The sequence below is a fragment of the Mya arenaria genome, chromosome 3, assembly GCF_026914265.1.
Source record: "Mya arenaria isolate MELC-2E11 chromosome 3, ASM2691426v1".
Taxonomy (NCBI): domain Eukaryota; kingdom Metazoa; phylum Mollusca; class Bivalvia; order Myida; family Myidae; genus Mya; species Mya arenaria.
Window position 1 is genome coordinate 60,326,742 of NC_069124.1, and position 26,905 is coordinate 60,353,646.

Consider the following 26,905-nt stretch of genomic DNA (forward strand, 5'->3'; position numbering starts at 1 on the left):
CAGTTTCCTCAGCATACAAAACGCGGACTCTGATTTTTAATAAATATGTTTGAGTCTTGCACAATAAAACCAAGTAAATAACACTTGGCTAGATGCTGATTGAAGAAATACATCATTACGCCTACACATACTATACTGTTCAAGTTAGTATCCATCAACTTCAACTAATTGTAGCAACTTTTATTTTAATAAATACAACACATGTCCATAAAATACATTTTTATAAAACAGCCATTTCAATGATGCATTTGCTGACTTAAGTATTGCCTATTACATAATAAACTAATAATAAATTCATTAACAAAAAGTCAACAGAGAGTAGCAGTAAAAACAGCCGTGGGACATAAACTCCTCCGGAAGACATTGTGCAAAAACGTTATAATTGTGTCCAAGGGTATAGAAATGGTTTTTAAAACAACAGCAATAATTGTTGGTAAAACATTTAACATCAAAATGTTATGCTCAAAAGGAAGTTGTAAAACACGATGATAACTGCAGCACCCATGTTGCACCAAAGCTTCTGAACATGGACTATTTTGCTATTTTTACAATCTAAATTCTTGTGATATTTTCTTCAAGCCACAGACTATACACAATGGTAAACGAGATTCCATACCCAGATATCTAGCATGACAATACACAGTTACAGCAATGGATCATATTTATACATAGACAAAATGGCGGATGTACAAGACATCAGTTATTTATTAACAACAGATGTTTGTCAAACATAATGCCTCCCCACCCACTGAGCCGCAGAGCGCCATGTCGTCAAGATTATTTGGACAATTGAATGAAACTTCAGAACAAGAACTTAAAGCCTGTAATGAAGGCAAATAGGCAGCCGGGACTTTTACAGATACAGTTATATATGAAAAAAGAGTACAGCAAGGGGATGCAAACACTTGTCTTTGTTTGTCAAGTCTTAGAGGGTTAGAACTCAATTACTTAAGTCAGAGAAAAGTCAGAGGTATAGGTGACGCGATCATGTGCATAACGTCTCGGGCAACATGCCTCCAGAGTTTCATTTGAATGTTTTGAACAGGTTCTGAGGTCAAGGTTGGGTTACTGACAATGACACGAAGGCTATCACAATACCTGCACTGTAAGTAAGGAATACTGTGAACCCATCCATCAAGCGAAGCTGGCAACAAACAGAAGTGACAAAGTCGAATAACAATTCAACAAGAAACAGTTGCATGTAACCATGACAAAATGCAAGTTTTTCACGATAGTACCACAACATGTGTTTGATTAATATATATAAACTTTTTGCATATGTTTTGAAAAATCACAATTAATGAATTATATCAGGATGTAAACAAGAAACGCCGCAATGCGACGAAACCAGGTTTTTAATGATTGACAAAAGAACTTCAGCCTGTGTCTGTTTTTCTATTTTTAGTAACAGTGAACTTTAACCTAGGGACCCCAAATGCAATCCATTGAAAGGTATCCATAAACTCTTCCTTTATACCAAGTTGTGTCAGGATATGTCAACCCTAACTTAAGTTATTCAGTTTCAACCATTTTTCTATTTTTAGTAACAGTGACCTTGACCTTGAATCTAGGGACCCCAAACGCAATCCCATGAAAGGTATTCATAAACTCTTCCTTTATACCTGGTTTGGTCAAGATATGTAGACCCTGACTAAAACTATTCAATTTCAACTGTTTTTCTATTTTTAGTAACAGTGATCATGACCTTGAATCTAGGGACTCCAAAACGCAATCTCATGAAAGTATCCATAAATTCTTCCTATGGACCAAGTTTGGTCGAGAAATGTCAACCCTAACTAAAGATATTCAGTTTGAACCATTTTTCTATTTTTAGTAACAGTCACCTTGACCCTAGGGACCCCAAATGCAATCCCATGAAAGGTATCCATAAACTCTTCCTAAAGACAAAGTTTGGTCAAGATATGTCAACCCTAACTAAAGTTATTCAGTTTCAACCGTTTTTCTATTTTTAGTAACAGTGACCTTGACCTTGACCCTAGTGACCCCAAACGCAATCCAATGAAAGGTATCTACAAACTGTTCCTGTACACCCAGTTTAGTCAAGATATGTCATCCCGCCCTAAAGTTATTTAGTTTCACCCGTTTTTCTATTTTAAGTAACAGTGACCTTGACCTTGAACCTAGGGACCCCAATCGCAATCCCATGAAAGGTACCCATAAACTCTTTCTATAGACCAAGCTTGGTCAAGATATGTCAACCCTAACTTAAGATATTCAGTTTCAACCGTTTTTTTATTTTTAGTAACAGTCACCTTGACCTTGAACCTAGGGACCCCAAATGCAATCCCATGAAAGATCTCCATAAACTCTTCCTATAGACCAAGCTTAGTCAAAATATGTCATCCCTAACTAAAGTTTTTCAGTTTCAACCGTTTTTCTATTTTTAGTAACAGTGACCCTGACTTTGAACCTAGGGACCCCAAACTCATTCCCATGAAAGGTATCTATAAACTCTTCCTGTACACCCAGTTTAGTCAAGATATGTCATCCCTAACTAAAGTTATTTAGTTTCAACCGTTTTTCTATTTTTAGTAACAGTGACCTTGACCTTGACCCTAGGGACCCCAAACGCAATCCCATGAAAGGTACCCATAACTCTTTCTATAGACCAAGTTTGGTCAAGATATGTCAACCCTTACTAAAGTTATTCAGTTTCATAGGCGAGTTTGACGCCGTCCGGCTGGCCGCCCACCCGCCCGAACAACGACGTTCGCCATTCTAATAACCAGGTTTCACTATGTGAAAACCTGGTTAATAAAGACTGCCAGGAATGCGATTTATTATCAGGCCTATTTACGCAAAAGCACGATTGATTAATGTCAAGTACAATACTGCACACCTATAGTATTAGAATATTTACTCATGTATACACAATATGTACCAATGAACACAAGTGAGGACTTACATTCAAATTTAAAATCCACTCAGGTAAGGTCAGCATCTACTTTTCCTAATTAACATGACATGAATGGGAGTTTTGTTCCACTTGTTCATTTGTCCTATGTTTGTAAAGGGTGGTCACTGTAATCCATTGGATAATACAACCACTTGCTATCTATTGATGAACTTGTTATCCACTTATTGGTCAAATGAATATTGGTGTGACCTTCATGGTCAAATAAAGTTGGAGTGACATCCAGGGTCAAATCAATGTTCGAGTGACATCCAGGGTCAAATACATGTTGGAGTGACATCCAGGGTCAAATACATGTTGGAGTGACATCCAGGGGCAAATACGTGTTGGAGTGACATCCAGGGGCAAATGAATGTTGGAGTGACATTGCACTGACCTTACCAATTAATGTACAAATTGAAAACATGAACAGATCACAGCCTTGCTTGATAAAACTTAAAGCCTAGCACAGTGTAGAAACAAAGACAGATCTGTCTTGTGAACAAATGAACACAAACAATCCTATGATCCAATCTTTCATTATACCATTCTTGGTATTAAAACCAAACTTCCTTTGGAAAACATGAAATATGTAGTATGTGCAAGTTAAAATTTCATGCAGTCACTATGGCACAACAGCACATCATCAGCTAGGAATAGTTATTGACTGACTGATGAACCTTGATTCTCAACTGAGAATATAACTGTACATTAAAATGTGTTTAATTGATCACTATGTCTTTTGTCAATATTCGTTCCTAAGTGATTCATCAAGTCTTGGAGAACTGTTGCAACTGGAGGTAGACGTCGGGGTCGATCTGTCGTGTTAGGCGGTCGAATGTTTCATCCCCATGCTGGTTGTGAACCTGGCGCAGCTGCTGGAAGACAAAATCCTTCAACGGGATCGTGTGAACAGGGTCCTTTAATGTCAGCTGGAATATAGAACAAATAACCTGCACCAAATAACTAAATACTATATAATTATGATTTTAAGCCATGACATATAACTTTCTTTAATGAGGAAAGAAAAAGGAAACCTTTATATCAGAAGAACAACCAAGCTTCACCTGTTATGAAATTTTGATTGTATGGTATCACAGAAGGCTTTATTTTATGTACTGCTTTATTCACTCACGGCCCGTTTGCGTTTCTCCTGTTCTGTCTCGTGTTCATCCTCCCCGCGTTCATCTCCATCAGCTATAACTAGCGCACTGAAACACCATTTAAACAGTGACACTCCTTGTGCAGTCATAAATCGGTTTGGAAAATGACCAGCTACTAACAGCACTGATGGTAAGATTTTAACATTCATATGATTAACATTTTTCTTACCCATTATCTTTCTTGTGTATGTAAGATCGGATGTCTGGTATGCAAGAAAGATAAACCATCGGTATTTGACAGCAATAAATGGAAGACATAGATAGCTATCGGATACATAACAACAGCATGATTTAACTGAAGCCTTACTCGAGCTGTATGGCTGTTTCCTCATCCACGGGGACACGGCAGACATCATGTAGCACCTGGACACACACACTCACAATACTCCCAAACTTCTCCAATACTCCACTGCAATTTATGAAAACAATTTTTCTTATTATGACAGATGTCAATATTAACCGACATTTTGTGGGCTAAGTGCGAGATGGACAAACTCCCATTCGTATATGGAGTAATGTCTGTCTGCCACTGAGCCCTTGGTTTGCATATGTTCAAGAAAAGAAAGGCTTACTTGAAGCAAAACAATACAAAAACAAACTACGAGTATTTAATTTTATCTCAAAAGTAAATAACATTTTTCAATCAATGATCAGTATATACTGTATTTTGCGATTAGTATTTAAACATTTTCCTGTTCAAAATTGTTTCAAAATGCAGCATATTAAAAAACCGCTGAAATGCATACAACAATATTCAACCCTCCAATCACAACATGAAGACCACACTAGTACCTGTTGTTTGCTGTGAGGAGACTGGCTAGAGCTAGCGAGGAGAGTTTACGTTTCTCTGGTTGGGTCATGTTATCTATGCCCTCCATCCATGCCGCCAGCAGCAGGCCCATAAGCTCAGTACTCTAAGGAAACAACAGAATGCATATCATTGCAAGTAGTGTATATTTATTAAAAGGTATCCGAAATATATGACTAATGTTAAAGTGACACTCTTATTCAAAATCAATATATACTAACTTTATCTACTTACTAAATAATGCATTTATGGGCAATATTTATTACTGATAACAAGATTGTAACTGTGCATTTAATAGCACGAAGCTCAAAAATATTAATTGATTGGTGAATGCCCAAAGATATACTGTGGTCTACTATAGTCTCATAAGGTAGAAATACCATGTTTTATGCTCATTTCTTTCAAATTAAACTCGGTATCCTTCATAAGAACCATTGTTTTCAACATTTATTGATCATCTTTGGAATATTAAAATAATAATTTTAATTGTGTTAAGTCTCATTTGGGAGTAAGAGTGCATCTTAAATGATACACTGAAAACTACAGGGGCAAGACCAGCCGTCAAGAATTCAAATATAAATTTTTTTTAGAGCCACAAGGTAATAATTTTTTTAATTTTTCCTCATAACATATTTTGTCCAATAACAGCCAAGTTTAACAATGTCATTGAACTGGACATGATAAGCCCAGCCCAGTGTAATGATTTAATCAACCATGTGAAATTATCATAAAGATACATATTTGCTTCATTCTTGATTCTGTAAACCCTGAATCGTTCATGTGCAAGTATTTTTACCCATAGTTTTAACCATGTTTAATTTGTTATTTTGCTCTGTCATATTCGAGACGATATTGTACTTGCTTGCATTGTTTTATTTATGACTGTCATTATGAAATTAATAAATTGGTAAAAGCAAAGATGCAGAGTAAACCAGTTTAAAACTCTGAGACGATGTTCAGCCCTATACCTGAATGTGTGACTGTGTTGAGAACTGGTCAATGAACGTCCAGAAGTAGTCTTGGTTCTGTAGAGTGACACGGGCCACCAAGGTCATGTAGATAGACATCACCATCGGGTGCTCCTGGTCAAAAAACAAACACCTCAGGATACATATACATGTTTACATTGATCATCATCAAAACAAGATTATGTATTTCAAGGTGAAATTATACTTACATGTATTATACTGGTATTGGTACTGGTATCTTGTTTTGCTTCATATGTGCACTCAATTTTGGCAAAAAAATGTTTAAAACAATTATTAACTCATTACAACAGTTTTACCACAGCAGATACAAACCAGAAACTGCTTTAGAGGACAGATATTACCATCAAAATCAAAATAAATATTATTTCAATGTTTAGTCACTCACATCCTGGTTGAGTATGGACTGCACAAACCCTGGCAGCATGGGAGCGAACACCTGTGGTCCCTGTGATGGAAATACCTTGAACACGAGCTCTACCACGGTGAGCACAAGAATCACACCCTCTGGACGCAGGTCGGTTACCAGGGACGACAGGGAATCTACCAATACCGTAGAGTAACACTGCAATAGAATGACAATATCATGGATATCATATGGTAAGAAATGTTATGAATGTATATCCTTTCAGACTTTATATTTTCATGTTGAAACTTAATATGATCCACATCTACAGCAGTTAATTATTTTTTTGTACAGCTTGAGATAACTAGAATAGATAATTGCATGTACATTGTATGAAATATTATTGTTAATGAATGTTGTAAGACCGCATGAGATGGTCCCAAACCAATGGTCCATATTATGGGGCAATTAAAAGGTGTCCTCAACAGCATAAAAAGAAAAACAAGCAAATTCGTTGAATTGATATCCCACCAGATTAGGCAAAGTAGACTGCATCAAAATCAATTTTTGGTGATTTATATTCCAACCAGAACAAGCAATATAGCTAGAGAGTTATGGACTCTTATGAGATATGATTTTATGCAACTGTTTGAAATTTAACAATATTGAATACAGTGTAGCATTAAGAGTTGACAGAGTAACCTAGTTTTCTTAAACCCAACAATACCTACTTTCAAACTTATAAAACATTTCATCAAGGCAAGCATTCTTATTTAGTTGCGTGAAAATTGGACCAGTAATATTTCAAAAATATCAGATTGACAGGATATATTACTCTGTTTTGCATCCCATATGGCCCACTTTTAAACCTACCAAGATTACATCAATTCAATTGACCTAGTGACCTAGTTTTTGACCTCACTGAACTAGTCCATAATATTTGGATTTATTTTCATAAATAATGGACCAGAAAGATATTCTCAAATATGTGCCCATTTTGTTTTTATTTGACTTAATGACCTAGATTTTGACTCCATGTGACCCACTTAAGTAATGCAGAGATATTATACCAAGGGTACTAAGTTTGAACAAAATCTGACCATCAATCACCATGATAAGGTTCCAAACAAAATATATCTAAGATTTGACCTAGTGACCTCATTATATATCCCATGTGACCGAGTTTTAAATCTGTCCTAAAGTTCAACAAGGGGAATATTCTGCTCAAGTTTGATCAAAAGTTGACCAAATATGATGTCTCTTGTGTGTTCCAAAGATTTTTCTTAGATTTGACCTTGTGACCTAGTGTTTGACCCCATGTGACTCACTTTTACATGTCAATATTTCATCAAGGGGAACATTTTGACTAAGTTTGATCTTTATCTAACCAATCTCTACCAAGATATGGTAAAAAAGAGTCGGAAAGATGGACAAATGGACAACGCCAAAACAATACCTCCCTCCTGAACCCCTTTGTTTAGCGGGGATAAAAAGATTGATATTATAATGAAAGTAAAAGTTAGATGAATACCTCCATAAACTTTGTTGGTTCCAATATAAGGTAATCCTCTATCACTTTTAAGCACATTCTTAAATTCTCTGTGCTGATTTCTGGAAAGGCAAACAAAGGAAAGTTAAAACTAATTGGCAGGTAATCTTATGATTAAAAATGTGTATCAATACTCTTCTTTATTAATCTTAAATTACAATTATAATAGTTTCTATATTCAGTTTACATAGATACAAATGGCATACACTCCACACAACTGGTAATTGATGAGCACAAAATTTCAAGCAATAGTGAATACAAACCTATCAAGATTGAACACCTTACCTAAAAGGTTCTTCATATTTTTGTAGAGGCTAAGAAGTTCTGGTGTGACCTTGCCAGCATTGATCAAGGTTACATGCCAGAGTTCAAGGCCGTCATCGAGGAGGTAGATGTGTTCAGGCTTGCTGGTGTCTGTGCTCAACTCTATGATGGGCAGCAGGAACTCATACATCGCACAACTGCCAGAACCAAAACCCTGCAAAAGTATGGTGCTTTGGAGAAAAACAGGTGTTATATGGTAATTTGATGTTTATTTTTGCAATAAAGTGCACATGCAGAACAATAATAAATATACATACATGTCATCGACTCGATTGACAAGCAGTTACAAGGTATTTGGATAAATCTGAGCTCATTGGTTTTGAATTTTGTTACCTATCAAATATACAGTCATTAACTTTAATATTCTTAGCACAGGGTTTACTACCGTAAATAACCCTTCGTACACGTAAAGGATCATTTCTGAGCCAGGTGTATTAGGGTTGGTAAGAATTAAACACTAGAACATGTGGAGGTTAACATACCTGTCCCAGGTGTATGAGGGTTGGTAAGAATTAAACACTAGACCATGTGGAGGTTGACCTACCTGTACCAGGTGTATGAGGGTGGTCAGTATTGCACACTTGAGCATGTTGTGGTCACTTGCCTCCTCCCACAGGGCAGGCAGGTAGGAGATGAGAGAGCGAGCGTACGGACGGATCTGAACATCCACACGCTCTATCACAAATGATATCACATGCAGCACCTGCATCTATAACATTGAAAAGAAATGTTACAGACAGTGGCTCAGTTTATGTTTGATCATATCAAAATAAAGGCTATGATTCCAGGCTACAATTTTGGACAATATTGTGGCCAATTGCCATATATTTTAACCATAAACATGAACTGAATCATCCAAGCATAACCAACAAGTTCTCATTGATGGCTTTTAGTTATTGAAATCACGCTACACTAGGAAATTAAAATCATGAAAGGAACAATATTATGAGCATACAATATACATTACTGATAAGCCAAGTTTACAGAAATAATACTTAACAAATCAGATTAGTCACCAGTCGGGAGTGTAAAGATCACTGTGACATTGACATACTGAACAATAACAAGAGCTGTCACAGAGACAGCGCGCTCGACTATTTCGCCGCTTTTCAGTGTAAGGATTGAAAAGTTTTGGCGAAACATGGATCACTGTTAGATTAGATTTCAATACAATACATAATGTGCGGAGATATTAACATACATGTGGTTACATGCAAAATTTTAACCAGAATTTTTAAGTGTAATAATAAAGGGCCATTATATGCAAAACACAGTTATCTAACTTGGTTATTCAATTAGGTTGGATGGTTGAATACAATTATATAAAGTCTCAATGTAATACATCAAGTAGTTGCTGAGATATTATCCTATGTGTGCTAACATGCAAGACCTTAACCAGAATTTCTAAGTCGCATAATAAAAGGACAAAAACTATATAATATGAAAGATAGAGTTATCTTACTTGATTAAATAAATATTGACTTAAAAGTGGTTACATGCAAAACCTTAACCAGAATTTCTATGTTGAATAAAAAAGGGGCCATTATTTGAATTTAATGCAAACTAGAGTTATCTAACTTGGTAAATTAATTAGGTTGGATGGTCGAGTACCATTGTATCAAGTCTCAATGCAATACCTCAAGTAGTTGCTGAGATATTAACCTATGTGTGCTTGCACGCAAAACCTTAACCAGAATTTCTAAGTCAAATAATAAAGGCCTATTATTGGCATTAAATGCAAAGTAGAGTTATAAAACTTGATTAATTAAGTAGGTTGGATGGTTGAGTACCATTGTATAAAGTCTCAATGCAATAACTCAAGTAGTTGCTTAGATATTAACCTATGTGTGCTTGCAGGCAAAACCTTAAACAAGGGGTGATACCGACGCCGACGCTTGGGTGATTAGTATAGCTCTCCTTATTCTTCGAATAGTCAAGCTAAAAACAGTAGGCACATCCACTGACCATGACAATTACATGCATACCAGTCTTAAAGACTCTACAGCAAGTAATACGAAAAAGTTATGGATTGAAATTAGAAGCATGACACCGATGATGAGGCTGCAGAGGGTGATAACACTGCAGACAAGGACAATGCTTGACCAAATAAAACCTAAGTGGCCACAATGCTTTGCTCGAGACTTATTATTGATAATGAGCTATTTCGTAGTTAACTTTTAATGAAACCAAACTCATGAATACAACATGCAAATAAATGAAAGCTTACCTTTGTATCACATTGTTGTACTTCTTTAAGAAGTTGGAATAATAATGAGAAAAGCACCTCCAGATACTGAAAGAGTGGGAACAAGTCATAAAACATCAACACATACCAGTCAATATATTTCAGGTTACACAAGAGCACAACTGTCACTAAAAAGGCTCTTCCTAATTTCGTAAGTGTTGTATGTTAAGCCTAATTTAAAGATTGAACACTGTAGAGACACTTTTTGCCAATTCAAGGGTCATAACTCTGGAGTGACTGAGTGGATATGGCTCTTTATCGAACCTGACCATGATATGCTGCCCATACACATTCTGAACAATTTGGTGATGGTTGGAAAGACTTCTACAGTAATTGAGCAGACAAGAACAATTTTAGGTAATTTCTATGATTAAAGGGTGATAACTCTCGAGTGACTACAGTGATATGGATAGTTAGTGAACATGTCCAAGATATTATGCCAAAAAACATTCTGACCAAATTTGGTGATGATTGGACAAGGCTTTTTTAAGTGATTGAGTGGACAATATACTGATGCTAATACTTACTGGTAAGAACTGCTCAACACTGAACTCAAAATCATCAACAGGTGAGAACTGTTAAGGAACTAACAAGCAGTCATTGTTTATTCTGAACCACCAAAAAGCTGCTTTAATGTCAACCTCCTAGAAATTAATCACAGATGGAATAAATGCACAAATCAATCTAAGTCAGGCAATATCTTATTTTACTGACAAATAAGTTCAGCAAGTGCACTGGATACAAATGCCAAATTTTGTCCAAATGTGTTGACAATTATTAAAGGCACAGTAATGGGTTACACTCATGTATCATATCAATGGTAAAAACGTTCATATATTAAGCGATAAATTAGATATGGCCTAGGTAAACATTCTGCAAGACATCAAGTTTGTGACAAGGCTTAAACCTTTTCTTTGCAAAAAACAACATATAAGTAAAAGATGGCATTTGTCTACTACACCTACCAATTACTATGGGTTATTTTATAACAAGATGCAGTTGGGTGTCATGCAAGATCCTGTTAAAAGAAAACATATATGTCTACATCTAATGACATCAGCAAAAATGTAATAAAATTAAATATCCCAATGTTCCAAAGGATATCAAGTTTGAGAGTGTTGGCAGCCTCAAGTCTGACGACCAGGTCCTCCGAGGTCTGCAGGAGCGGGCAGATGGCTGCATACAGCTGTGGGCGGAGCTGGGCTGACAGTTTCACCCCCACCCACTGACCACACAGCCAGATCACACGGCGACGCAGAATACGGTAACTAACAAGAAAGAACATAAATGTTTATATCATGCTATAACTATTAAATAGTTTGTTTATTTTACATGGCCAACCACATAAATACTCGCAACCAGAAAGTTTTCTCAGTTTCTTCACGGAATTAAGGAGTTCAGACAATTTTATTTTTTTAAAAATACCCTACCTATGCTCAACGTAAAATGTTGGTAGTTAAATGTCAAACAAACTATTGATTGTAGCTTATGATCATTGAATCATTATCTTATAAATGTACATGTAACCAGCAAATGGGGTAAAACATTATTGAATGCAATTGGAAAAAAGGTACCAACATATTTACAGCCAGACTTCCATTTCCATCACTGATTCAAGTACATATGAATATGCACTGTGACTTGTGACCCACTTTTTAAAAATTTATAGTTGTACTTACTTATTATGGGAGATCTTCAATTCTTGAAGAAGATGTGAGGTAAACCACTGGTCAAAGTCGATATCATCAAACAGGTCAAACGCTGCCTGACCAACAGCATGGTATACTGAAACATATACACACATATAAATGATAGGTATTACAATTAAAACTTCTTAAAAGTTTTCCAACACAATTATAATACAAGTTTTGTAAGGTAAAAACTTCAATGAGTGTTCACAGACAGTAAGAGAAATCCTATTAATGACTTTTGTGCTAGATGCTTTATATCTCCGATTTAACATGTCTCTTAAGAATATCATTATGTAAAATTCAATCAGAATTAAGCAAAATTAAAAAATCTTTTCTGTGACCTAACTATCAGTGTTCACTGAAACTTAACTGGTCATCTATGAGCATGATAAATATGTGGGTTATTCTTTTAATCATGATTATGCCAATAATGATTAATATTTTTCACCTAAGACCTAATCTATAGTCTCAATTCTCCTATCAAGATTCTCAACTAATTTGATAGACAGACCTTATGACAGATAAACTATACTGTAATATTCAGATGTGAAAGTTAAGAATATATAGTGCTTACAAGAGAAATGTCCTTTTTTAGCAACCCAAATAAGAACTGCTAAAGCTTGTTTTCATTCATTCTTCTCTTTTTACATATTGCTTCTACAGCTCTGGTCAAGCACAGGTTTTAAATTTGCTGTCTTTCCCTGACTTTTGCCCTTTTCCAAATATCTATACCAATTCAAAAATCCTCTGACGTTCTTGACCATATGAACCCTGTCAATCCTTCATATTTATAAAGTTTATAATATAAATAAACAAAACAACTCTTGTCCCATACCGGCATCATTTCTAAGGATAGTCTGGAAGTTCTCCACGTCACATGTTCCCTGTGTGGCCTGCACCATCTTGATAAGAATTTCGTTCAGAGTCAGACGAAACTCTTTGAACAGGCTCACGAACAATGTCTCTGTACATGGCTAAAACGTGGGCAGAAAATAAAGCAGCTAAGACAACATACACAACATTTCCACTTTCTAAATAAAAAAGTTCAAGACACTTTACATGTTACATATTTCATAAATTTATTGCTACGGCTGAATCAGCTTTAACTTTCCAAAGTATTTCTCATATTTAATGGAACAAACTACAAAATGTAAATGTACTTATCATACACAGCTTTAACACCAGAATTACAAAACCATTTACCCTCAAGGAGTATCTGTAGGAATCACCAACTTCTTCTTGACCTGTTCAAGTGATAAACAAATTAAGGGATGAATCACGGGTTTAACTCAGGGATTCTAACATCGGATTATTGTCAATCCTGAAAAATAGCTGGAGGACTGTTTGAGTATGAGGGATTCATGCTCAAAACAGGGTAAAGGGGCAGGGGCAAGACCCCTTTTAAAATAACTTCCTATTAGCCCCTTTTGAAACAATTTCTTTAGTCATAAATATTAATGTCAAAGTCATTCCTACTGTTATTGATGAAAATATCTACACAAAATATATCTTTTTAACCATACTAATGAAGTTGTGGGTTAGATCCTCACCATGAAACATTCTTACATCATCTCAAAATGGTCATCAGTGCTGATTTCTACCACAATGCATTGAAGTGAAATCAAATAAACTATCAGCTTTAATTACAATCAGAATGATCTAAGCTCAACCTACAGAACTCTTCTGGGTCGGAGTCCCACGTGGCAAGGTCCTCGTGATTCAGGAGGAAATACTGGGATATGAGGCGATGACAGATCTCCTGTAGTGTGCTGTATGTGAAGAAACACATCTTGATCTTGTATGCTTGCATCTTAATACTGTCTGGCTCTGAAATAAGTCATAGACGTTCAGGCTCTTTGAAAGCCTCTCTTGAACAAAATTATGCATCACAGCTAGTACAAAAGCAGGGTGATTTGTATTCACCAGCATATTATGGGCTTAGCAGCAATATTAAATTACATTTCACCACTTTGTGAATATAAAGAAATGTTTATTGTAAAAAAAATAAAAATACATATTGGCTCGCAAAATACTTAACTCACCCAAGTTTTCATGTTTGCTTGGTCTGTATGCATCACACAAGAGGATGTTTTTCATCAGGTTAAAGCAGTTCACAGTGAATCTCTCATACAACAAACCTGCAGACAAACAAGAACAAGTACACACAAAGGCAGATCAATAACCAAACAGTTCAAATAGTAATCATAATGAAGTTCTCATCATTATTAAAACAAACACTATTTTATCAGTCTATTATTAAAGCGAGAATTACCAGTATGGATAATGCTTCACCAGTGTGCATTGTCTTTGGGACTTTGGGAACCTACGTACAATGTTTCATTTAAATGTCCTAAATGCTTTTTGAGTTACAGCCAAAATTATTGTTTTGGCATGATGATGCTTGCAAACGACAATGTAGAGGCTATGATAATATCAACTTACAACTTTTTCTTAAAAAACAACAACAGATGAGCACAAAATAACTTGAAAATATATCACATACTTGCATTAGAGAAGTTGTATCTGACAACAAACTCGAGGGATCGCTGTATGAACTGTATATAGCAGACTGGATGGTGTTCCAGAGAGTCCAGCAACTGTCATACAAGAAAGGCTGATATGAATTTAGTTTTGGTTATAGTTTAGTTTAAATTCATATATTGTAGCTTGATTATGAATACAGTGTTAGCAGATATAAATCTCTCTCAAGTCTGTTCCCTGGTGTGTTTTAAACATGCCTGTTTGATGATATCAGATAACTGATGACACTTTTTAATCCAATTTTATCTCTGACAGATAAACATGGTTAATTAAGGACAATTAAACAATTCCTATAAAATTAATGCCATGGTCAGTCTTACTCAAAATAATAATTTCTAATACTTGGTTTGGACTGCAGAAAGATGTATAACTTCAAGCATGCACTAAAGATGATAGATGTATTGTGCTCCTACTAGGTAACTGAGCTATCAGCTACAAATAGTCAAATATCATTAGTGTATATCTTGAAAATGCAAGTATTAACAATAGAATAACAAAAAGATAATAACAAGGGTTAGAAACAGCACGTACCACTTTTGTGAGTAAGTTGATCATCCTCTCACATTTCTCCAGCATTCTCTGATTTCCCCACAGGCTCTGTCCTAAACAACAGAAATAAACACTGTAGATAAACACTGTAGATTGTTTTAATCTTGCAAGGTTTTAATTGTTGTGTGATTTTTTTTACACAAAACTACAGGGTTAAAAATTAAAAACTAGTGAAATATATATTCAATTTCCTGCTGCTTGCATTTGATTGATTATTGGCGATGCAAAATTCAAATACCGTGAAAATGGCCAATATTAATTGTAAAAAAAGCAATCTATAAAACTAATAAACTTTGAGATAAGATCAGAACACTTTCATTTTCAGTCAGCAGGAATAAAACATGTACACCATAGCACTGTAGAGCTTTCTAACACAGAACTACAACTTAATTTTAAGAAATTTCGTGCATATCAAAAAAGATAAGTTAGATATAATTGTGTTGATAGTTATTCAAGTTTTATTACAAAAGATCTCTAAATCAACACATTTTGAACAGTGAACATGACTTGTTCCCAAAGTGTTGAAACATTTATAGAATTACTGAATTTTAGGTTATGCAAATGAAAAGCAGACAAATCACAACGAATAAACAAACAAAGGTGTTAGTAATAAGAACAATCAAAAAGTTAAAAGTACTGTACTTACTACACTCAAGCATGGCATCCAATTTGACGAACACTTGATTAAGAAAACTCATGGCTTCTTGATTTGCAGCTGGGTCTCGGAATCCAAAAGTCACTAACCGCCGCAATACTAAATAAAAAACAAACAAAATATAATACTTACAGAACATAACAAATATTTTCTGCACACAATTTCTATACAGTTACAATCGTCATAAAAATAAGTTGCATAATTATTCCACAGTATACAGAATCAAAAATATTATTATCATGGTAAGCTATTGTTCTCACTGTTAACATAATCATTGTCCAAAAATGAAGGACACTCACAAACAATATACAGTTGGAAAAATGACATCAATATGATAAACATGTAAATTAGTAGATCTATACTAGAATAGTTAGATTTTAATATTCTTCTTATTAAAACTCCGCCCACTTTTGAGTGAGAGTGTGGTTCTGTCAATGTTCATCTCCATGTTGTCGCTGTGTACGGATGCCTGCTGGAGGAAGTCACCTAACTGGTCCTGCCATAGCTGGTACAGATAGCCAAACACCTCACTGGTCAACTGATACAGCAATATATATTAATGGCTCATCGCAACTATTAAACAGCAAACATATAACAATTGCAGGAGATTGGTTGTATTATGTTATATGTTCATACACCTTCTTATCAAAGCATTAATCTCAATTCAGCATATTGATTTTATTCAGTTTAATTTAAAAAGTATTTGGCAGTTGATAAAAATATTTCATGTCCATAAGTCAACTCACAAGGGGTTAATGTCTATTATCAAAAAGCAATCAAGGCAATGAAAAGAATTGTCTTAAATCTACATTTCTGTATTACTTCATAACATAATTAACCATGAAATTCATGATATAAACTAAATTTACATCTTCAAACAGTTTCCTATCAGGTGCCAGGCGTTTGGAGGCGAGAATTTTCACAACATGGTGTAAAACCATGAGAGACCGCTCCTGCAACAGTAAATTATCACAGCGAACTGTCTGAAGCAGGGTGGGCAAGAGACTTGGCCAGTTACGTGGACAATCAACCCGTGCAATCTTGGCCACCAGAACCGCCATCTGGGTGCAAATCTGAGGGGACGGCTCGTTGAAGTTTGCCAACACTCTCTGCCGTATGACATCTTTTTCCTCTTCCCGCATGGCGCTGTTATGTAAGATGACAGAAACCTTACTTATAATTTAGATAAACTAATTTCGTATGATACATGATGATGATCTTACTCCTTGTCTTATTACTAATAGAAACCATTCATGAAGTAGATACAAATTATATATGCACATAATATACTAGTTAATACAAAATGTTTGAACACCACCTTGAAAGCTAAAGATTCTTACTTTGGAGGCATTGAAAGCTTAGTTCAAAGCAATTAAAGCATTTAAATCATCTTACTTCGGTGCAGTTCTTCTCCAATATTTCTCTACTCCATTCTTTATGTACATTACAGCTAGCCATCTGACGTTTACTGCAATCTCATGATTGCAGAATATACTCTACAAGAAAAAAAACGAATTAACTGAGTCAAAGTTTCTGATTATCTTTATTAATGGAATATATGTATGTCTATATATATATATATTTATGTATGATCAACAATTACTTATAAAAGCAATTAATTACTGAGAGTGCTGTGTAGAATCCTGGCTGTGTTTGCCACTGCTGGAGCTGGTGTTCCGCAGGCGTGAGCACCGCGGAGTCCTGGCTGCAAGCCCTTGTCAAGGTGTCCAGGATCATTGCTCCAGAATCGGTTGGTTCCATCATGAACTTATCAAACTGAAATAGATTTGGATTAATATTATTTGAATATTCCTTTGCTAATTTACAGAGCGTACAAAAAGTTTACAATTTAATATGTAAATTATCATATGAACAATGTGAAAATTAATACACTTTCCTGGGCAGGATAAGAGTTCAATTTAGAATTTATATAATATTTCAAGTACTTATGATACATAGAAAATGGCATTGACATTAAAATACTGTTTAATGATTTAATTGAAATGTTTGAGTAAAAAAAAAATGTGCGTTTCACCTTTGATCGCAGTTATTTTATGGACAAGATTTCAAGGTGCACATTGATTTTATGTTATTTTCTGATAAGAAAAGAACACACAGGCTCAACGACTGATCAACTGTTTCTGATACTATTTTAGTATTTAGGTGTTAAGCTTTTGAATGTGTTTGAATTATACAAAGAAATAAGTATTGAGTAACTTAAACGAGTTGTTATACAGAATGAGTCTGCCAAATCATAAATACATCCAAAATGTTCCCAAGAATATAAAGTTGAATTCAGCATAAATTGGTACGAACTGTATGATTACGAATACACTATAAATCTTGGATGTCATTGTGGGATGAAGAAATCATAATGATAACCCGAAAGATCTTAAACTATATATTTGTACATCTTGAGAATCACCATAAACATACTTAAGCAATTTTATCAGGATTTAATATATTTTCACGAACTCATACTATAGCTGACGGATATTTCGAGTAAGCACAACGCTCTGCAACTGTCCCAAAGAAAATTAAATGAAGGAAAGTTATACAGCTTATAAACTAAGGAAATTAGTGTTTTTCATACCAAAATGTAAAAGTGTAGGACAGTTCAAAGCACGAGAGGAAATATACTAAACTTAAAGGTCTGTATGACAGTCTACTGTATTTTATTGTTTGGTATAACTATTTTTACCTATTACTATCGTACGGTGCAGGTTTCACATTTTCGGACGACATTGATCGTCGTTATCGGCATTCTGTTATAGGGCATCATCGCCTGTCGTAACTTGGGATATGTCGCCCCTCTTTCAGAACTGAAATGTACGAGGTCTGATAGTAAAATTCTTGAACAGGCTTTGTATTTTTAAATATCAACATACCTATGTAATGTCAACCCAAAGTTCCAAAACGTCACCTATTTCGTATCATTTAAGAAACAGAAAGGGAACATTTCATGATTTTGTGTAGATATGACCACAAGTGATTGAAACAAACTTTTTTTAATGTTCTATATGGGCTATATACTATAATAAAATATCTTAATATATATATATATATATATATATAGGCCGATTTTTAAAAAATATTTGATTATGTGATTGATATGACACGATTAAATGGTATTCTAGTATTCTAGTAAACGTTGTTAAGGAAACCAGGGGTGTGGAACACGGAGCGCTTTGGGTCAACAAATTCTATAAACAAAGTTTGCATTTTGCAAAATGTATACGAAACATAGCTCGACATCCTTGTTTTGTGGTTTATTCTTAACATTAAATCCTAACACGTGATCGTTTTTTAAATTTGATATAGGACCGTGCATAAATTATCTCCAAACTAAAGCCGCTACACATTCCATCCAATCATTTGGCTGAAAGGAGAGGTTTCTAACCAATACCTGTTTTTAAATGCGCCTTCGAGGCCGTTTTGCATGACCATTACGCTATCGTAATTAACAGATGTAATAGTTTCATAATATATATAATAACGATGAAGAACGTCATAATGTGTCGAAGTGCTTAGTGCCGAAAGTAATGGTTGTTAAAAACTATACATACAAAGGCTTCCTAAGAATGTTTTTGAAAACAGTTCAATCCCTTTTCTCAATATATTGATTGACATGTATATGTTTAATCGTTAAATTAATAATTGGTGGAGGGGATTTGCTCACGTCCACAATCTTAACCAAATATCCTCGTATATACCTTTTCTTCATGTAGTACGTTTTATTATTAGCGAGCCGTCTGACCTGAACCCGAACAACTCAATCAGTGTTGAATGTCGTATTGTCACTTTATCCAATGCAAAACCTTAGGACAACGGGGCCATTGTAATTGACGACGGGAAAGTCAGTTACGACGATTGGACCATTGTGGACAAGACGACGGGGCCATTGTAATTGACGACGGGAAGGTCTGTTACGACAATGGAAACATTGTGGACAGGACAACGGGGCCATTGTAATTAACGACGAGAAGGTCAGTTACGACAATGGAACCATTGTGGACAGGACGACGGGGCCATTGTAATTGACGACGGGCAGGTCAGTTACGACAATGGAACCATTGTGGACAGGACGACGGGGCCATTGTAATTGACGACGGGCAGGTCAGTTACGACGATGGGACCATTGTGGTCAGGACGACGGGGCCATTGTAATTGACGACGACCCGGGAAGGTCAGTTACGACAATGGAACCATTGTGGACATGACGACGGGAGAGTCAGTGACGACAACGGGGCCATTGTAAACGACGACGGGAGCGTCAGTGGCGACGACGGAGCCGATTGGAACGGGTTTGTGACGACCATATGCCATTGTTAACGGCGACTGGAGGTTGTGACGACCATAGGCCATTGTTACCGGCGACGGGAGGGTTTGTGACGGCAAGGGGGCCATTGTAAACGGATACAGGTGGGTGTATGACGACATGGCCATTGTGAACGGACGGAGGTTTATTGACTGTGACAGGGCCCTTGTGAACGGACGGGGGTAAGTAGCGACGGCAGGGCCATTTTGAACGGACGGAAGTTTTGTTACTACGACTGGGCCATAGTGAACGGCGACGGGAGAATCAGAGACGACAAAGGGGCCTTTGCGAACTGCAACGAGAGGTTAAGTGACGACGATGAGGCCATTGTGAACTGCGACTATAGGGTCAGTGATGACGACTGTGCTTATATGAACGACAACGGGAGGGTATGGAAGTGACGATGACAGCGCCATTGTTAACGTCGACGGAGGGTAAGTGACGACGAAGGAGCCTTTGTGAACGGCGACGGGAGACTAAAGTAAGTGATGACGACGAGGCCATTGTGAACGTCGACGGTAGGGTCAATGGCATTGTCTGGGTCGTTGTTTACGGCGACAGGAGTGACGACAACGGGGACATTATTAACGACGACGGGATGTGGGCGGCAGCAACGGGGTCATTGGGAAAAGCAACTGAGCTATCATATCAGTTTGGTTTTCCTTGCGATTTTCAGTGCTTAAATGCATCGCAAATCTTTATGACAAACTTGTTTTATTCTTTTCATCATAGTGTCAAGTGCACCTCAGGGTATACAGGAAAACGATTTCCGGTGGTCCTACCAGGTCTGATCTAGCTACGCCAATACCCATACTTCATAAAAAAACAGTTGATGCCAAGAATATAAATTGTACAGCCAGGTTTGTCATTTTTTATTTGTGTGTTCATGTCCGATTATTAAAAGAATGATTAAAGTATCTTTCTTTGAGACGTATATGCTATCAACATGGAGTGCTAAACTTTTGAGAACTTTGAATACATTTAATGTTTAACGCAACATATAAAACGCACATAATTGTGGCATGTGTTATGTGGCAGTCACGGGGCCGATGTAACACACCTAGTTCTTGTATTGACACGTACTGCAATGCTTTACATTTGATAATGATCGAGCAGACGTTTCATTCTTTCATTCTTTGTTAAAATTCTCATTCCTGCTTGTTTTTGTTTAGATACACAGATGAAGACTGTACTCGTCACTGATAGGTTTTCCTTTTCCTCGTTATAGTGGGGCGGCAAAGCATAAAATCATGCACTTTGGGTTAAAGAACAAAACTTGGCACACATACAAAACATCCCCTACGGATTATTTTTAGATATGGACCCAAGTCAGCAGCGCCCCTTGGTGACCGTGGCGGCCGCCAAAATGGCCGACCATTTCTTCAAATGCTTTTATCTTTGTAACTATATGTCATAGACTCATGTTCTTGGTGTCTAAATATACATATTTTAGGCCAAGGAAGCCACTGGGAACACAAAAAAATGATATATAAAGTGTTTTTGTTCCAGAAATAACTTTTATATCAATTAAAATGGCCATCTTTGGCAACACCACCGACGAATATTAAACAATCATAATCCTGGTATCTAGGAAATCTATAAAAGTTACTGGACCCAAAACTCTTTAATATATGGCATTTTCCCAGTAATCTTTATTACTTAACGATTGTCTTCAAGCGTAGGACAAAAGGCTGCAACGGCATTCCCTCATGGTAATGTTTGAACCATTCCATGTTTCTGTTCTAAAACAAACATGTCGTATAGTTACGCCACCACTGTTTTTCGTCATCCTGTTTAATCCTTACCTTCTTTGGCCATCCAAGTAGTGTACCAATAGGTAAATTGCAACACATACTATTACAACTACTTCAGGCCCACCTCGAGAACCAGCATTGACCTATACATGCGTTCACGGGAAGTTACACAATGTCCGTCATTGTAGGCATCGGCAAGAAGACAGCATGGAAACGAGGGATGTATTCTCGTTAGTCCCTTCTGCCCCCCCCCCCCCCTCTCCCCCAATATACTTGTCACCACAATTGTTCAAGAGAAATATGTTATTCTCTTGTACGATAAAACATGTCAACAGACTGAGGTAATTGAAGCAAGGCAGCATCTCTTTACACATCAATCTAGAGCATTGGAAAATATTCCTCCAACACAGGCAGCCCTGAAACAACATAACCTACGAACTGCCTTACAAGCAGGGCATGTCTGGGTCAATCACTACAAATATTACCCATATAACAAGTGCTGTAAAGTGGGGATGTCACCAAAGTGATGGTTCGCGGACACATAAATGGACCACCATTGGTCAGGCACAAGGCATGTGTAATGTACTGATACACTGACATTGTAGGAAGGCATGCAGGAGTTTGTGCAAATGCAGCAAGGCTAGCCATCAGTTTTAGGCCCTTGGCCATTGTAAAGGCAACTGTTACCAAGAGTGACTATACATGTGTAGATTAAATAGTGATATAAACCTTTATTCATGATTCTCACGTGAGATGTACAATAAGCGACGAATGCCTTATGTCATTCTCGGCACCCCAGCCTATCATAACCTATATAATACCCTTGGCAAATTGGCTAGGGAAACTTCATAACTCTTGAATATTCGTTACCATGTTCCGACCAATGAAATTGCCGATAACAAAAAGGAAAAAAAACTCCTTTGTGATGAGCAATCTCCTGCCTAAAACGATTTGTAAGCCGTGATCTCATTGGATTATTTCGAACCGTGAATTAATCCGTAACTTCTCGGCCATTTCCGCACCGCATGAGGTGTGTCTCATGCGACCAATCAAGCGGCTGGATTTCACCTTATCAAATATTCACGAGTATGAGGTTTTTACAGCTGATTTTCCCAGGGTATCATATAGGATGTATGAAAACCCTTAGTATTAATGTTTTTATACAATAACTTGTAATGTCGCTCATATTGGGCATGTATAGTATTAATTCCGCACTGTTATTTGCTGTGGTAATACAAGTCCTTTAATTGTTATAAGTTTTTATAACATATTATACATATGTGGGTTGATTGGTTGGCACAATTCAAACAGTCGTTTCTATTTTTACTACTTACACTGATTCACTGGTTGTATCAAATTACCATTTTAAATCAAATAAACGTTTTTAAAAGGTAAATACTTATATATCAAATTATTTGTGTGCCAAACGGCTTCCTTGGCCTAAAATCTGTATATTTAGACACCAAGAACATGAGTCTATGACATATAGTTACAAAGATATAAGCATTTGAAGAAATGGTCGGCCATTTCGGCGGCCACCACGGTCACCAGGGGGCGCTGCTGACTTGGGTCCATTTCTAAAACTAATCAGTAGAGGATGTTTTGTATGTGTGCCAAGTTTCATGCTTTTAACCCAAAGTGCACGATTCTACCAAAATCTGCCCTTAACAGCCCCACTATTAATATTTTATTGTTCGTAATATTTTGGAGATTGTCATGTTTGGAATCAGTAAATGGTTATTTCTTACCTTGGTTTCCTTTAAAATATAATTTTAAGTATATATGCCATTAACATTCAGTATAAAAGACGCTGTAGCTCTAACGGTAAAGAGGTAGCGAAGGACTAGAAAGGTTGTAAGGCACTACATGTACGTGAACATGTCCGCGGAGCTGCACGGTGTCTATGTATGCACGTTGATGTTAAGTATACAAGTCGTTTTTGACAAAAAGACCCATACAAACATTATAAACATGTACAGTGTACAGACACATATGGATAAACTAATATATAAGTAGTAGCACAAACCCCTCAGGTATGCGTATATTGTAAAAGTTCAGCATGTTGTACGGTGAGCACGAGATGAGAGGTTTATGCGACTATCAGCCAGCCTACAATTTCAACTTTTGAACAACCTTTCAACTCAGCTGCAACTCTTACATGTGCGTGTAACTACACGTATACATACACGTACGTCTTATCTCGCAACCTCTCAGTCTGTAGTGGTTGTGCTTCGGAGGCGGAAGCCTTCTAAATGAATCTAAAACGTTACACAGCCTATAATAGCTTAACAAATTAACAGTCTCTGTTGAAAGAGGCCTGTCAAGTTCTGCGTTTGACTGTTTGGTTTTGCTTGTAACGTTGCAATAATATCATAAAGGTGGCTCATATTCCCTGTTCGTGATTTCGCATTTGTATCTAGTCTTATTCATTAACATGCGTGTATGCGTCATGATATACCTTAACTATATGTGTGACTTTAAACATCTGGCGAATAGTTTTATCTAGCATGACATTTAACGTGTCTTTGAATATAAAAGGGTTTGGTCCATTCGGCGAACATCATACAAATGCCAGTTGGGAATGCGTAAAGCAGCTACGGGAGCTTACTCTGGGTGAGGACGTGCAACTGGTCACACACCAGTTACCGGTCGTCTACACTACTGTCAAGCAGAAGGTCCCAGATCTCTGGACCGAACATAAACCTGATGTAAGTGATCGACTGTACGTCTTGGTAGGGAAAGTTATATTCGGAACCCATGATTAATCCACTTTCATCGTTTGTGTTTAAACTGAAGCTAATCTGACGTATTCCATACACACTTTACTGTTACGTGTGACCTCTGATGTGAGACAACCATTTGTCCGAAACGGACGACACAGTTATGCGAGACGTCAGCTAATGTAAGTTTCAATCTTTCCAGCTGGTTGTGCACGTGGGGGTGTCTGGTGTCGCCTCGGAGCTCACGCTAGAGACGAGGGGCCACAACACCGGATATGATCGGCCCGATGTGGAGGGATGCGCGGCGGACGGTCTGTGCTGCGTGGAGACGGCGGACGACTGCATCCTGGCCGGTATCGACATGGAAGCGGTCTGCACGGTGGTGAATGATTCGGCGTGCAAAACGAAAGCCGTTATATCGAAAGACGCCGGAAGGTATATCTATCTGTCCATCCATCCATCCACCTGTCCACCCACCCATCCATCCATCCAAGCATACACCCATCCACCGACCGGTATATATATTTATATCGTAAATGTAAGCGGATATTCAATTTTAAATTTTTAATTGTCTTTATCCGTATTATTTATATATAATACCACTGGAAAATGAACTGTATATAATGAAGTTGTGAGCATCGCCGTTTTCGCGGAACGTAGGGTGTTTATATCTTGTTTTTGTTTGTAGGTACTTGTGTGACTTTTCCTTTTACTCCTCGCTGCACATCAACCGGGACAGGTGCGCGTTTGTGCACGTGCCGCCCATCGGAAAGCCATACACGTGAGCTACATTTGATTTAACGTATATGCATGCAATACGGTTTCTCTGAAGGTTGCTTAACTTTTTCCAAATGCAACAAATAGTTTGACCTTAACTTGGTTTGCAAACCAACAGTATTAGACTATAAGTATCATTTAAAATCTGTCTTTATTGATACTTCAATATTATCAGGGCTTTTGTAATACATGTATTTACAATCGGTGAACAATACGTGTACAAATGGGGTCCGAGTCTTCAACAATCCTAGGTTCGATGTTCGTACCTAGAGAGGAGCCACTCCTAGGTTGTTTGGTTTAACGGCCTCCTAGCACTGCACGTGTATATATATATATATATCTTACAGCGTGCACGAGATGGCGGAGGCCCTGAAAGTTGCCATCCTGGAGATGTTGAAGCAGGTTGGGGAGCGGTGCGGCACCGATGGCAGGGGCGACAGCGAGCAGGTGGAGAGCGTATGATCACAAGCAGGCGTGGTTTAGTAGTTTTTACTAAACTTTGCACAGACAATCTTATCGAACGGACATCGTATTACGATATTGTATATTTGTATAACTGCTTCAGTGATGTTTTATGATATTGCATTCTTTATTATATTTATACTCCGGATATTTCGTTGTGACGAGATAGTTATGAATTGTCTTATTTCATATGTTTGAGATCTTTGGATTTAGTTACATTTACATATACAGGATAATAAAGTTTACCCATCCCAGATAAGAATATCCAAATATTTGGTCATGCTGGCAGTCCTTATCTTGCCCACAGGTACTCATAAAAACTTACTCGTAATTAAAAAATAAATATACATATATACATGTATTTAATATATTTCGTTTAACTTGGTTGGAAAAAACATCTACAATGGCCGCTCGTGTACGATTATAAGTATCTTCCATGGCCGAAAGTGTAATATAGGTTCACTCCGCCCCGAGCGTAGGGTGTTTAGGGCGGAAACGAGTTTTACCGAGTTTCCGCAAAACAACCTGCGCGAGGGTTGGGATGAACCTATCTTACACTCTCGGCCATGGAAGATATTTATATTCTAGCATGATTGAATTATTGGATCTACTAATCTGAGGTGGGAGAAAAGTTCATTCGAACACACGCGCATAGGGTTTCAGCCGGAAACTCGGTTAACCTCGTTCTCGCAAAACACCCTACGCTCGGGTTGGATCTTACTTAAAATCTACGGAAGGACGGGGACGTTTTAAAAGCGGCTATGATTTTTTTGTTAACTTCCATTCATGCACATATGTTATATCTAATAATCTCACTGACAGAACTTTGTATCATGATAAAAAGTAAAACCATTTGTTTTGTCGATCTCGATTGCGGTCTACTTTGCATAGTCGCCACAATGACGGTCCGGTGTATGAGCGTCCTTGCGGTTGGCTTATCCTGTAACTGGGCCACGCATTGTGGGATTTTGAAATTGCCTGGCACAAATTTCCACCATGAGAGGACGGCTATTCGTGTGAAATACACGTGCATGTAAGACAAAGGTCAAGGTCACAAGTAAGGGTCATTGTCAAAATCTATTTTATTTTGACTTGTCCGGGCT

At 37.0% G+C, this 26,905-nt stretch overlaps 2 protein-coding genes across 4 annotated transcripts; one reads left to right on the plus strand and one right to left on the minus strand.

The window, feature by feature from the left end:
- Positions 1–30: 30 nt before the first annotated feature.
- Positions 31–18,525, minus strand: LOC128226597 (importin-11-like). Of its 3 annotated transcripts, none has more exons than XM_052936553.1 (25): positions 18,473–18,525; positions 17,395–17,547; positions 17,167–17,267; positions 16,641–16,917; positions 16,180–16,309; positions 15,763–15,870; positions 15,099–15,169; positions 14,530–14,623; positions 14,069–14,164; positions 13,701–13,853; positions 13,230–13,270; positions 12,862–13,000; positions 12,015–12,120; positions 11,440–11,603; positions 10,863–10,903; positions 10,318–10,383; positions 8,635–8,799; positions 8,052–8,244; positions 7,749–7,828; positions 6,260–6,436; positions 5,854–5,967; positions 4,870–4,991; positions 4,385–4,486; positions 4,050–4,125; positions 31–3,846 (listed from the first exon to the last, which is right to left on the minus strand). In XM_052936553.1, the coding sequence occupies exons 2-25, from the start codon at positions 17,533–17,535 to the stop codon at positions 3,685–3,687; spliced, it is 2,919 nt and encodes a 972-aa protein (XP_052792513.1). In that variant the 5' UTR covers positions 17,536–17,547; positions 18,473–18,525; the 3' UTR covers positions 31–3,684. The 3 variants fall into 3 exon arrangements, with proteins under 3 accessions (XP_052792513.1, XP_052792512.1, XP_052792511.1); XM_052936552.1 differs by lacking the exon at positions 18,473–18,525 and adding an exon at positions 18,208–18,283; XM_052936551.1 differs by lacking the exon at positions 18,473–18,525 and adding an exon at positions 18,253–18,275.
- LOC128226601 (pyroglutamyl-peptidase 1-like) lies at positions 18,277–26,656 on the plus strand. The gene is made up of 7 exons (XM_052936556.1): positions 18,277–18,422; positions 20,822–20,949; positions 21,262–21,290; positions 24,381–24,551; positions 24,766–24,998; positions 25,252–25,344; positions 25,688–26,656. Exons 3-7 carry the CDS (start codon positions 21,270–21,272, stop codon positions 25,800–25,802), a joined length of 633 nt encoding a protein of 210 aa, XP_052792516.1. The 5' UTR covers positions 18,277–18,422; positions 20,822–20,949; positions 21,262–21,269; the 3' UTR covers positions 25,803–26,656.
- Positions 26,657–26,905: the final 249 nt, after the last annotated feature.